Source organism: Tasmannia lanceolata, unplaced genomic scaffold, assembly GCF_043159265.1.
Source record: "Tasmannia lanceolata isolate RefF3 unplaced genomic scaffold, GAP_Taslan_0.1 ptg000020l, whole genome shotgun sequence".
NCBI lineage: Eukaryota > Viridiplantae > Streptophyta > Magnoliopsida > Canellales > Winteraceae > Tasmannia > Tasmannia lanceolata.
The window spans coordinates 4,171,361-4,184,850 of record NW_027518697.1 but is presented as its reverse complement, the minus strand read 5'-3'; the positions used below and the strand labels follow the sequence as shown (position 1 = coordinate 4,184,850).

Below are 13,490 nucleotides of genomic sequence, written 5' to 3'. Positions count from 1 at the left end.
TTTCTTGACAGCATCTTCCCGTTCATGTGAGGCCCACAGACTCCTTCATGCGTCTGCTCTATGAGATTAGCTGCTCGATCTTCATCTACACAAAGAAGCTGGATTCCATCAAACGACCTCCTGAAGAGCTCATTGCCGCAGATAATGAAGTTAGCCGCCAACTTCTGGAGAGACCTCCGTTCTTTTCCTGATGCTTCAGGGGGGTGCCCTTGGCCTAAAATGAGATTCTTTATATCAATGTACCAGGGCTTTCCATCTGGACATCGGGCTGCTATCTCTATAGCGTTCACATGCGCTGGAGCCCATTGTAACCGCACTGCCAGAGGCTGAACTTCCATTGATGCAGAGATATCCAACATTGAGGCTAGTGTAGCCAAAGCGTCCGCGAAATGATTTCTCGTCCTCGACAGATGAGTAAATGTAACATTCTTGAACCTCCTGACCAGGGAATCCAGGTGCGTGTGATACGGGATCAATCTATCCTCCTTTGTTTTCCATTGACCATTGATCTGACAAATGATCAAGATCGAGTCCCCGAAAACATCTATCTCTTGAATATGCAGAGCCAAGGCTGCTTCGAGACCAGCAATGCAAGCCTCATACTCGGCCTCATTGTTGGTACACTTGAACTGCAATTTGATGGACACGGGGATGTACTCTTTCTTCGGAGATATCAACACTGCCCCAACTCCTTGACCTCGGTTGTTCACAGCACCATCAAAATACATCAACCATCTGGTGCTTTGGACCTCCTCTTCTACAGCCATGATCTCTTCATCAGGAAAATCTGCCGTCAGAACGGCATTCTCATCTATAGGCGCATCAGCCAACTGCTCAGCTATCACACGCCCTTTAACTGATTTCTGGGTCACATAGGCAATATCAAATTCAGACAATAGCAGCAACCATCTGGATGTTCGCCCGGTGAGAGCGGGCTTCTCGAACAAGTACTTCAACGGATCCATCCGTGAGAGTAAGAGAACCTTGTTTGATAACAGGTAATGCCTAAGCCTCTGAGTTGCCCAAACTAGTGCCAGACAAGTCTTTTCCAAGATAGAATATTTGATTTCGTATTCCAGCATCTTCTTGCTGATGTAGTAGATAGGCTTTTCTTTCTTCGACTCAGGGTCTTGCTGGGCTAACATGCAACCCATAGCTGTGTCGGTGACAGATAGGTACAGCAACAGTGGCTGGCCCGGAATAACTGGCGACAAGACAGGAGGCAAAGTTAGACACTGCTTGACTTTCTCAAATGCTTCCTGACACTCATCATTCCACTTCTTCGGAGAATTTTTCTTTAGCAGCTTGAAGATGGGTTCACACGTCATTGTCAACTGATTTATGAACCTTCTTAGGTACTGAACCTTTCCCAGGAAACTACGGATCTGCCTCTCGGTCCTCGGCGGCTCCATCTCTTGGATTGCTTTGATCTTTTGAGGATCTACCTCGATCCCTCTTTCGCTGACCATGAATCCCAATAACTTCCCTGAAGTGACCCCAAATACACACTTGCTCGGGTTCAAGCGAAGCTTATACTTCCGGATCCTTTCGAAAAACTTCCTCAGGACTACGGCGTGCTCTGGTCGAGTCTTGGATTTAACGATCATGTCATCGACGTAAACCTCGACCTCTTTGTGAATCATGTCATGCAATAAGGTGGTAGCCGCCCTCTGATAGGTTGCCCCTGCATTCTTCAGCCCAAACAGCATCACTTTGTAGCAATATGTTCCCCATGGAGTGGTGAACGCAGTTTTTATCATGTCCTCAGGGGCCATCTTGATCTGATTATATCCGGAAAACCCATCCATAAAGGATAACAAAGCATGACCAGCTGTATTATCCACCAGGAGATCGATGCTCGGCAAAGGAAAGTCATCCTTGGGACTCGCCTTGTTCAAATCTCTGAAATCCACGCACATTCTGACTTTTCCGTCCTTCTTGGGCACCGGTACTATGTTAGCCAGCCATTCTGGATATTCAACCACTTGAATGAAGCCCGCATCTAACAGCTTCTTGACTTCATCATGGACTTTCAATTCCCATTCTGGTTTTAATTTTCGAAGTTTTTGCTTTTTCGGCTTGGCGCCTGGGATTAAGGGAAGACGATGCTGGACTATGTCTTCGCTTAATCCTGGCATGTCATCATAGGACCAAGCAAAAACTTCTTCGTACTCTTTAAGCAAAGTGATTAATTCTTCACGCTCCTCCGGGGATAACGTTTTGCCAATCCGTATTTCCCGAATTAAGGTTTCATCACCTATGTTGACGATTTCAATTTCTTCTTCAAGTGGTTTAGCCCGACGCTGCTCCTCCCGAGTAATCATGTGTTTGATCTCAGGGGGAGTTTCGTCGACATCCTCGTAAGAGGGGGAGTCTTGATCATTGTTATTAGTTTTATCAATTTGAGAAGCAGAAACAGAGACAGGAAGATACTGAAACGAGTCCTTTATTTCATTCATAGAATCAAAGTTTACATCATTGATCAACTGGCCCACAGCAGGCTTTACAGTATGCTCAAAAAGAAAGTTTGCATCGTCAACTGAAATGCTGACACTTGACTCAACTGGACCATGTATGGACTTTGTAGTATATTCCATAACAGACTCATCTTCATAGGCAACATCTATACCGGAGGACTCGCCACCCACACCAGGAATGTCTAAGCTTTCTAAGGTACCTGCATCCAAAGAATTGTTAGAAATAGCAGACTTTATATTTGACTCGGAAACAGACACATACTCAGAAACTTGAGACTCTTTTGGAGGAACATGACCACACTGAAGAACTAATTGAGGAATGACCTGAGAAGTCCAGTTATCAAGGGGTACCTCAGCTGGGGTAATTCGGCCCTTCGGATTCAGGAAGCGTGCATCTTTTCCGATCATAGCAATGACCGGTGCCTCAACCTCGAAGAGGGAGTCCAGAAGCTGCGACTCTAAGTTCTTAGCCCAATCAGATTCCTGCTTTTCGACGGCTACAATCTGTCCATGGAAGTACTCGTCTGGCAATTCGTCAGCGGAGAAGATTTCAAAACCTGGTAACTCTTTCCCAGACTCATCAAACCACGGCTCGGGAAAACCATAGAACGGGCGATCGGCTCCTTCTTTCCTGTACTTACCATTCATCAACAGACTGAACGGTCCCATAGGCAGCTCTAGGCCCCGACGACGCAGCTCTGCCCACTTCAGCATGTACTGCTTTCTTTCCCTGATCTCTTTCTTGGTGGGTTCATATCCTAACCCAAACAAATTGTTTGCGACCTTCAGCTCCGGCCACTCAGTTAAACCTTGCAGACTTCTCCCCAGACCAGTTCCAGGAATATACCCATATTTGCGCATTATTCGGGCTACCTGCGCATTTGCACTGGACATAAACAGAATTTCTTCGCTCATAGCCTCTTCCATAGTAATGGTCGAGACTTCAAGCGAAAACCCAGTCAGACTGACATCTATGGTGCTTGAACCGATCTGCTCTTGGGATATCTGTCCAACCTCTGGTTCTGGATCCCCTCGAACTGTGACAATTCTGTTATCCTTGATGAACTTGAGCTTCTGATGGACAGTGGAAGGAACCACTCCGACTTTGTGAAGCCAAGGTCGGCCGAGAAGGAGAAAGAATGAGGTCTTGATATCTAGAACTTGGAATTCTATGTCAAACATTTCACCTCCGATCTCAATTTCGGTGACCAAGGTTCCGATGACGTCCCTTCTGGTCCCATCATAAGCCAATATCCCCTGCTCCGACGGAACATAATCATTCGGCCCAAACCCCAAGGCGGTAGCGGTGCTCAAAGGACATACATTCAGAGCTGACCCGTTGTCAACCAAAACCTCTGGTACCTTCTTCTTATTGCACACGACGGTGATTCTGAGGGATTTTGTATGATTCTTACCTTCCGGAGTCAGATCTTCATCCGAAAAGGACACGATCATAGCTGATCTGGCCATAGATACGAGCCCAACCAGCTCACCAGGGGTTATATCCACAGACACCTGCGCTGTATTCAATTCACGAAGTATAACCTGCCGGTGCTTAGGGGATGACATTAACAGACCCCAGATAGAAACATTAGCTTGGGTCTTTCTAAGCTGCTTCAACAGAATGTCCTCATCTTCCTCAGGACTCAACCTCTGATTCTGATTCTCAACAGCTCTGGCAATCTCAGCGGGATTCTCTGCTCTCAACTCAGGGGGCTTAAAGAAACGTCCACCACGGGTAACATGGCGAACCTCATCACACGGATCGTTCAACAGCAGCAAGTCCTCGTCCTCAAGCTTAAGGACATATGGGACTTTGCTTTTCTCCTCCTCCCCCTCGAATCTGAGGACATAAGGACATCCAGAGGATTCCCCAACTTCTTGCGCAGAGGACAAGACATAAGGCTCTTCGCGCTTTAATTCTTCATCATCGGATTCCCATCGTAAGATATACGGCTCATCAGAGATAACGGCGCATATACGAGAATGGTCCAGGACAACCTCTTCAGTGAGAATAGCGTAGACATTTGGAGGAGGCATAGTATGCGTCGGCAATGGATTCCTGGTGACATTGGGAAGAGCTTCCACCACAATTTCTTTTGCCTCGATCTTATCCTGGATCCTATGCCTTAGTGCCAAACATCTGTCAGTCAAATGCCCAACACTCTGGTGATATTCGCAGTACTGATCTTTTCTCCAGTATTTCGGGAGAGGATTGGGAACTTCCCGGGGTTCTAGTAGAGTGATCTTCTTGTCTCTCAACAGCTTTTTGAGAGCTACAGACAGGGAATAAGGTAAAGGAGTGAACTCTCTGGGCTCATTTCTTTCCGGACGAACTCCTCCGGGACCTTCTCTCCTAACTGGACGAGCAGTATTCACGTTGTTAACTTCCTTCGGAGGCGCCATAGGCCTTTTTCCCTCTCTGACATCTGAAGTGGAGGCCCTAGTTCTCAGGCCGCCCTTAGCCAGTATGTCCTCGATTCTTGTCCCGGTCTTGATCAGGTGATCGAAGTCATTGAAGTACTGGATTGACATATGAGGAAAGTAAAAGGGGGAAAGATTCTTGACGGCAATCTTGATAAGATCGTCATCCGGTAACTTGTGGGTCATTTGTGCTGCCTTTCTCCTCCATCGTCGAATGAAGGAAGTAAATGTCTCATTAGGTCCCTGCTTCAGCGATTTCAGATCCCTTTTTGTCACGTCAATCCCCTCTTCCATGGAGAATTGCTGAACAAATTTGTTAGCTACACCTTCAAGAGTCCTGCTTTCTTCTGGTTTCAGATGCAAGAACCACTTCTTCGCTGTCCCAGTCAAAGTTCTAGGGAACACCAAAGCAATCTGCTCTGGGGATAAACCGTGCTGCTGCAACAGAGGAATGACTGACTTGAGATGGCTACGAGGGCACCCCATTCCGTCGTATTTGTCAAAGTCTGGCATTTTGAACTTGGGCGGAAGTACGACCCCTGGAGCTATCATGAACTCAGACATATCCAAATTTTTGGGACCTTGGCACTTCATGGTTTCCATATCCCGAGTCAGCTTCTCAATTTGGTCAGCCAATTCCTGTGCTTTATCAGGATTTCCCAGGTTAGGAAGACAGTTCTCTGCTGCGTACTGGCCCTCATCAAAGTCTTCGATTTCAGGCAATACAGCTGGCCTGGGAGAAACAAGAGGAACAGAAGGTATAACTGAAGGCTGCTGATTGGCCGGGTCTTTAGAGGTAGACAGACGATCATTTTTCAGGAGGGCTATATCATCCTTCATGGTACTCAGCTGAAGAAGAATAGCCTTCATCATCTCATTCGTATCAGGACTGTTGTTACCGGTCCCTTCCATTGATTCAGATGCAAGTGAAATGGGTGAAAGAATTTCTGGACGACCCAGGAGAAGCGGCGCAGGAGAAGTAAAGGATTCTGAGGAAAGAGAAAGTCTATTCAGCCTGGAATTTGAAGACTGACGGGACCAGGCCGATTTTGACTTGGCTTTCTTAGGAGCGATGATGTCCCGCTAAGACTCCTGAATGGAAGTTAATAAGTTAGATTGCACATTTGATAATTGAGATGGAACACTTCACGTAAATTCAAGACGAGAAAAATAGAAAAGAACACATTTTCATTGATCACAAATCAAACTGTAGTTACGATTGATAAAACATGTCACTTTTAATTACAAGTAGATGGAACAAAATGAGTATAATGAAACTTGAAATTAAAATGACAATTGTATGAAAATGGTCTTCAATGCTCCATGATCCGAGCTCTCTTTCCCGCAGGCTCTTCTGGTAACTCCTTTCGATGGACTTTAGATGATAGAGCAAATCTCCTAGCGGTAACCTTGTTTCCCCAAGCAGCTACAATAGACTTTATGAGATCGGGAGTAAGCTTTTCGCAAGGAGGAGGGGTTACAAATCCGGGAGGACATGGACTTCCCGTGATCTGGTAAAGCAGACGAGTGGGAGCATAAAAGGTTGACTTTTCCAAACCCATAAGATACACAAATGGGTGTGGGCAGGTGCTAGTGATAACATGTAAGCATGAATGACTCACCCAGTGAAATTGATCCTTCTCCACGTGTTGCAACCAATTACGCCACTCATCAATGGATTGGGGTTTATTGGCCATTGGTTGCCACGAAAGATGATCCTTGAGGGTGTACTGAAGGGAACTCTGTGGCCGAAGGATGGTGAGTTTTTCACAGAGCCATAAATAAAGTAACTTGACGCACCCATGGAAATTATCCTTCACCTCTTGCCGGGCGATAAGATCCAGCCCAGAGAAGGTTTCTGCTAGCATGAGTGGGACAGGATTCCTTCCTTCACTAATTTGATCGACCACACTCAGTAAGGTCACAGGGGCAATACTGGAGTCTTCACGGACAACGTGACGTGCAAGGACACCAAAGATTAAGGCACTGCGTCGACAATTTTGAAAACGGGAATCGATAGGGTCAACGTTTTTAGAAAAACGCTCAATGAGGTCATCGAATTGCACGTACGTGTCTTTGAAATAGGGCATAGCATCAACAGTTTGGTTCTCAAAAAGCTTACAGAAAAGGGAACGAGGAGACGCTATACTCGAAGGTTGGATCCAGAGTCCCTCAGGTGGGAGTTCTAATAGGGCGCACCAATCCTCGAATATAGGACAGATTTCAAAGGGACCAAATTGAAAAACATGAAGAATAGGATCCCAGAGTCTTGCAGCTGCTTGAAGAAATTGCCAATTCACACCGGATGCGCTCAAATTATTAAACGTGCTGATGAACCTGTCGGCCGTACTCCACTGTGCACGCTCGCGCGGGAGAGCTCGAATTGACTCACTTATCCAAACCCTCATCACTTTGTTCGACATGATTTAACCTAATCACAGATAGGATAAGATCAGAAGAGAGTGAAGATAACCCTGAATAACGAAATAATAGGGATAAATTTGACCGATCATATGGGAAGGATACAACTGGCGACACTGATTTTGTTCATCAATAATCATAGACTTTCGAATAGATCAGAAAGGTAGACCACGGCCACAAAATGACAGAAGTAGGTCATAGACTGGATCTCAAATCTGATGATGGACATTGACAACTGTATGATCAAGAGGATCGATAATGATAGATCATGGTCATAGAGACAGCGGACAAGCCATCAACCATATCTAAGACAGAGCATGCAAGTAGCGAAAATCTAACCCAATGAGTAATATCCACACACAACACGGATCTATGACACATGAATAGACCATGGCTATGAGAGTGACGAGTATAGACCACTAACCAGGTGACTCTGAAAGAATGTACATATGATTGATTGAACCAGGAATCCCTCACTGGAAAAGAGGGTTCTGATCTAACCAATCGACAAAACGGGACATACCAAAGAGATTTGTACAATCTGAAGACAAAACGACAGATATAGTCTCAACAAAGGTAAAAGAAATACTATCGACTGCATCGAAGGAGTGCAATAGGATGGATCAGACCTGGAACACCTATTGTAAAAAGGTGGCCTGATCTGAACGACCGACTCGACACATAGGGTATGCACAAGAAGATGGCAAAACTATACATCGACTCAGCGAATAATACATGTACAAAGGAACAAGACCACCGTACACTCAGGAGACAAAACATAGACCATGATCAGGACCAAGACCAGGGAAAATGATTAACCATTTTGAAGACTGAGGAATGAAACTATGTAGCTGATAGTTAGACCAGAAAATTCTATTGATAGACTGACCCTGGTCTAACAGGTTAGCACAAAGACCGATCAGGAAAATAAGGAATCAAGGACTGGACCATGACCATGAAAGGCGGTGAACAAAACCGTCGGCCAGACCCAAACTGAAAGAAGGAATAGGCTTTACCTGATGTAATGGATCAGAACAACTCAAACACATGAACCCAACACACCGGGGTGACCGTATGATAAGAGATCACAGGGTAAATCACGATCTAGCTGACAACCGAGCAAGAGTAAGGGTCATCGATCAGGTCTGAAGGAATGCACGACTGCGACAGATACAGAAACCTAATCTAGGAGACAGGTCCTAATCTGAGAATAAATATAACACATACACGTACATATATACATACATATCCTAACCAGGGGCACCAGCCCTACCCTGATCTAGCGGAGCCAAGATAATCTTGACTCAAAAGTGCTTGTGAGTGTACTAGAAAACGCGGCGGGTAACCACGGTGTGACTTACCCTTCTACACTACATGGGTAGGCTGACTTCTATCCTAGGCTCACATATGCTGGTCGCACATGTTCGTCCTATATGAGTACATATATATAGTGTCCTAGCAAGGGTTCCCTAATTTTGGTTCTAAAGGGAGCAACTAATATATACATACATAATATAATGAAATAAAAGTAAGGCCCAGGCATCTCTGCAGGGTACTATGCTTATGACCATACCCTTGATGTATAACGCCAGCACACCCAGCATTATACAAAGTATGTTCATTGCTCATCGGCTGCTGTAGAACACCAGCACACCCAGTGTCTACGGCTGCAGCTCCGGCGCATAGCTCGGAAATAGATACAACGGTTCCCAACTGGTACGCGTCATATCTATTCCCTGAGGCCAATAATGAAAATAATGAAAGAAATAAAGAATATGACAATGTATGATGTGCAGTGTGTGAATCCCTTGTTTTAGTTACGCACCTACTTGGTGCCCCTGGATTTCTAACGATAAAGTTCTCATTTAACTTGATTTTGACCCAAATTTCTTCAAAATTAATTAAAATGGCATTTTTACAGAGTTAGGCAATGTTTCAAAAGATCCCCAGCAGAGTCGCCAATCTGTGGACCCCCGATCCGGGACGGGCGTGGAGGGACGTGCCCCCGCGCGAGTCTCTAGATCGTCCACGTGAAGGAGAGCCCCACCAAGGAACTCTCGAAAGAGTGCCCCTCACAGCATGAGCGGCGATGTAAAGTGAGATACCTCTCGATTCGGGGACTAGCCCGGATTCGAGACGCACCTTAAGCAAAGAAAGAGTCGCCATCCAAGGAAGTGGGCCCTGGATCCCATGCTGTGCTCTGTTGCAACAGATAACCAGAGATATAAAATAGGGTTCGTGCCTGATGACGAATGGGGAAGGGATTAGGCGCCCCCAATTCGCCCAAGTGCTAGCACCTGGTCTCTTATGCCATTTATTATTAATTTTGAAGAGTTTTGGGAGAAAATCATGCGAAATGGGAACGAATATCCCCGAGATAACGTCTAGCTAATCATGCACGTCTCGGAGATGAATAAGAAACACACATAAAAGAAGTGAAAGAAGTGTCACCTAAAATATCTAGGTTATGAGTGACATGCCTGATTGGTGTCTAAGTTCTGGTGGGCAAACACATGCATGCTACAGCTAAAGGTATAGGATCTGTACATAAAAATAAGAAAACACAGCAAAACACACAACACAACACGACTCGACACATGACCCGACACGACAAGCCCTAGACTCTAATGCAATACTTGACTCGGACCAGGATGGCCATTGTGGACCCCGATCCTGAGAGGACTACGATGAAGGTGAGGGGACAGGTCCCCACACCATCCTCTCTGGATCTCCACAATGTGAAGGAGAGCTCTGCCAAGGAACTCTCGAAACGGATGCCACCCTCACAGCATAGCACGAGTGGCGATACAAAACGAATGAGATACATCCTGATCAGGAGCCAGGGCTCGAAACCGAGATGTACCTAAAAAGAACTCAGAGTCGCCATCCAAGGAAAGTGGGCCAAGGATCCCATACTATGCTCTGTTGCAACGGATAACCAGAGATATAAAATAGGGTTCGTGCCTGATGACGAATGGGGAAGGGATTAGGCGCCCCCAATTCGCCCAAGTGCAAGCACCTGGTCTCTTATGCCATTTATTATTAACTCCAAAGAAGTTTGGGTAAAAATCATGTGAAATGGGAACAATCCTCAGGAATCGTCTACCTAAGCATGCATTTCCTGAGAATGGAGAAATAAACACGTAAAATGAAATGAAAAATGTGTCACCTAAGCAAAGCTAGGTTATGAGTGACATGCCTAATGGGTGTCTAAGTTTCTGGTGGACACGCACATGCAAGCTACAACCAAAGGTATAGTATCAGTACAAGAAAGTAAGAAAACATATCAAAACATGAGACACAAATCTATGCTATGTATGACGGGACAAGACAAGTCCTAACTCTAATGCAGGACTGGACTCGGACCAGAATGGCCATCCATCCTAGCTGCGCTACGTATCCCGGCCTCGGGAAGAATCGGAGCCCACGTAGTTCGATGCCCTATTCTAAATTATGATGCCTAAGACATCTAGCCCTCTATCCTAGACTCGATCTAAAAGACCGAACCAGTTATTAAAGCTTCTTGTATGATTATTAAAATTCCAGTGAATTGTGGATTTTAGGACACCCTATATGCCCTAACTAATGCAAGTTGATTAGCCTTAGGCTAATGCAGGTGGTTCCTACAATCCTATGTGTAACTAGGCCGTGCAACCTAATGAAAACCACGGGATGACTATATGCCTAGTTTACCCATCAGTTCGACTAAATGTCTAACCGATCGACTCGAGGCCTCCTAACTCTAGGGACACTCACACGACAGGACATACCATATCAATACAAATCAAGACAAACTCCTAACTCTAGAACACAACCTAAACAGCTAGGACACACTCCTAACTCTAAAGGAAGATCTTTTCGAAAATGGTTTGAATATTTTTGTAATTTTCAAAGGTTTAAAATGTTTATTTTTAAAAGTTTGGCTGGACTTGGGATGTGGATCCCAAGCTGCACTACGTACCTCGTGGAAGAGGATCAAGCCAACGTAGTTCGGAACGAACTCTCAAACTACGCTTCTAAAAGAAACACTCACACTTCAGATTTTTTAAGGTTTTTTATATTTTCAAATGTTTTTGATATTTTTAAAGTTTTCACATGTTTTTGGATTTTAAAGCTTTTCCAATGCTCTGAATCTTTAAATGTTTTCAATCTTAAAGGGAACACGCAAGTAATACCACAAACTAGGGCAAAGCCCTAAAGCAAAAGGGGAAACCCCGAATAAGCAATTAGCGTCTCAAAGAGACAAACCACAACAAGAAAGATAGCGTCCCAAGAAGAGAGAAAACGATCCAAGATCCCAAGCAAGCAAAGCTCTAATAAGACTGAGTTAGCCTCTAATCAAAAGCGAAGTAATCAACAACTCTAAAGGAGAAACTCCGAACTAACAACACTAAAGAGGGGAACAAATGAGTCAGAGACTCTCTAATACTACAACTTGGAGGAGGAATGAGTCAAAGACTCCCAAATAACGCCAACAGAAGAACCAATGAGTCAAGGACTTCCTAGTAATACAACAAAAGAACGAATGAGTCAAAGACTCTCTAAAAGAAATGGAAACATGAGTCAAAGACTCCAATAACACCAACTAAAGGATAGATGAGTCAAAGACTCTCTAAAAGAAAAGGAAACACGAATTTGCACATTTTATCAGTGTTACCTGAAGGCATCGACCCTAACCATAATCTAGCGGAGTGGAGAGAGGATCTCGACTCATGACTTTGTTTGTGTACCTAGGACCGATCGTAGCCATTGGAAGATGGACTACGGCCTAATCTAGACACAAATGGGTAGGATATCCTAAACTAGGCTCACACACGTGATGCACATGTGTTCGTATACTACATGCATGTGTGGGTTAATCTAGGGGTAAGGCCAAGAGTTCCCTTAGCGCGAATCCATGTTCGATATACTGTACCAGTGTCCGGCGTATCAGTACGTGAACAAGAGATCCGTTTACGTACCATAAAGGTACTAGGCTAAGGGTGGAATGCTTCTCTAGCACAGAGGCACCAGGTGATGAAATCCCAGTCAACCATGCTAGATAACACTCCGGGTTCCTAAAATAGGATGTGTGTGCATGTGAGATGCAGGGGTTTAGATGAAAGTGATGTAAGTGTGTGCAATAAGTTCGCGCAATCTATGATGCCTTCAGGTTTTGTTAGATTAAGTTTGAGTAAATGTGATGAGCAAATAAAGCATACAAAACTACTATTCAAAACTACTATTCAAAACTACTATTCAAAACTACTATTCAAAACTACTATTCAAAACTACTATTCAAAACTACTATTCAAAACTACTATTCACAGTTACTATTCACAGTTACTATTCACAGTTACTATTCAAAAGTACTATTCAAAAGTACTATTCAAAAGTACTATTCAAAAGTACTATTCAAAAGTACTATTCAAAAGTACTATTCAAAAGTACTATTCAAAAGTACTATTCAAAAGTACTATTCAAAAGTACTATTCACAGTAGGACCTACCAAGTACTATTCATACATCGGCGGGCCCCACACAAACGGGTCCCACATCGGCGGGCCCCACATCAGCGGGCCCCACATCAGCGGGCCCCACATCGGCGGGCTCCACACAGCGGGTCCCACATCAGCGGGCCCCACACAAGCGGGTCCCACATCGGTAATTGGAAACGAAATAACAATTAAATATTCCACCGAAAGAAAAATAATAATACTTAATTAATAGTAATCATCGCGGTCAAAAAAATTAATAATTTAATAATATTAATAACCGACAAAAATAATAATTTAAATAAAATAATCATTACGGTCAAAAAACAATAATTACTCACCGACAAAAATAATAATTTAATAATATTAATCGACGAAAATAATAATTTAATAATATTAATCGACCTAGTACTGTTCACGCAAGCTTTACTATGCACGAAAATAAAAATTTAATCCTATTACTATGCAAACAGCTATTACTATTTCGACAATTTTAATATTAATAAAACTTCGAACAGTAATGATGAAACGAATGAAACGAGAAAAAAAAATTAAAAATAAATAAATAAATAAACATAAAAATGAAAATACCTGCGATCGGTAATGGTGGCCGGAGTTGGGGCCGGATTCCGGCACAGCCGGTCGGAGGTGGTGATGATCGGAATTTTGGGGAAGACGATCGGAAAAGATAATCG

General features: G+C 44.1%; 1 protein-coding gene across 3 annotated transcripts in view; it reads right to left on the bottom strand.

Moving 5' to 3' along the window:
• Positions 1–2,414: 2,414 nt before the first annotated feature.
• LOC143854626 (uncharacterized) overlaps positions 2,415–13,490 on the bottom strand; it is a 30,902-nt gene continuing 19,826 nt past the window's right edge. For 2 of the 3 annotated variants that reach the window (XM_077364673.1, XM_077364674.1), the window contains 2 exons: positions 2,802–5,993; positions 2,415–2,677 (listed from right to left, as the gene is read on the bottom strand). In XM_077364673.1, the coding sequence (XP_077220788.1) occupies positions 2,669–2,677; positions 2,802–5,813 (3,021 nt within the window). In that variant the 5' untranslated portion in view covers positions 5,814–5,993 and the 3' untranslated portion in view covers positions 2,415–2,668. The remainder of the gene's footprint in view (positions 2,678–2,801; positions 5,994–13,490) is intronic. The other variant, XM_077364675.1, reaches the window with a different exon arrangement.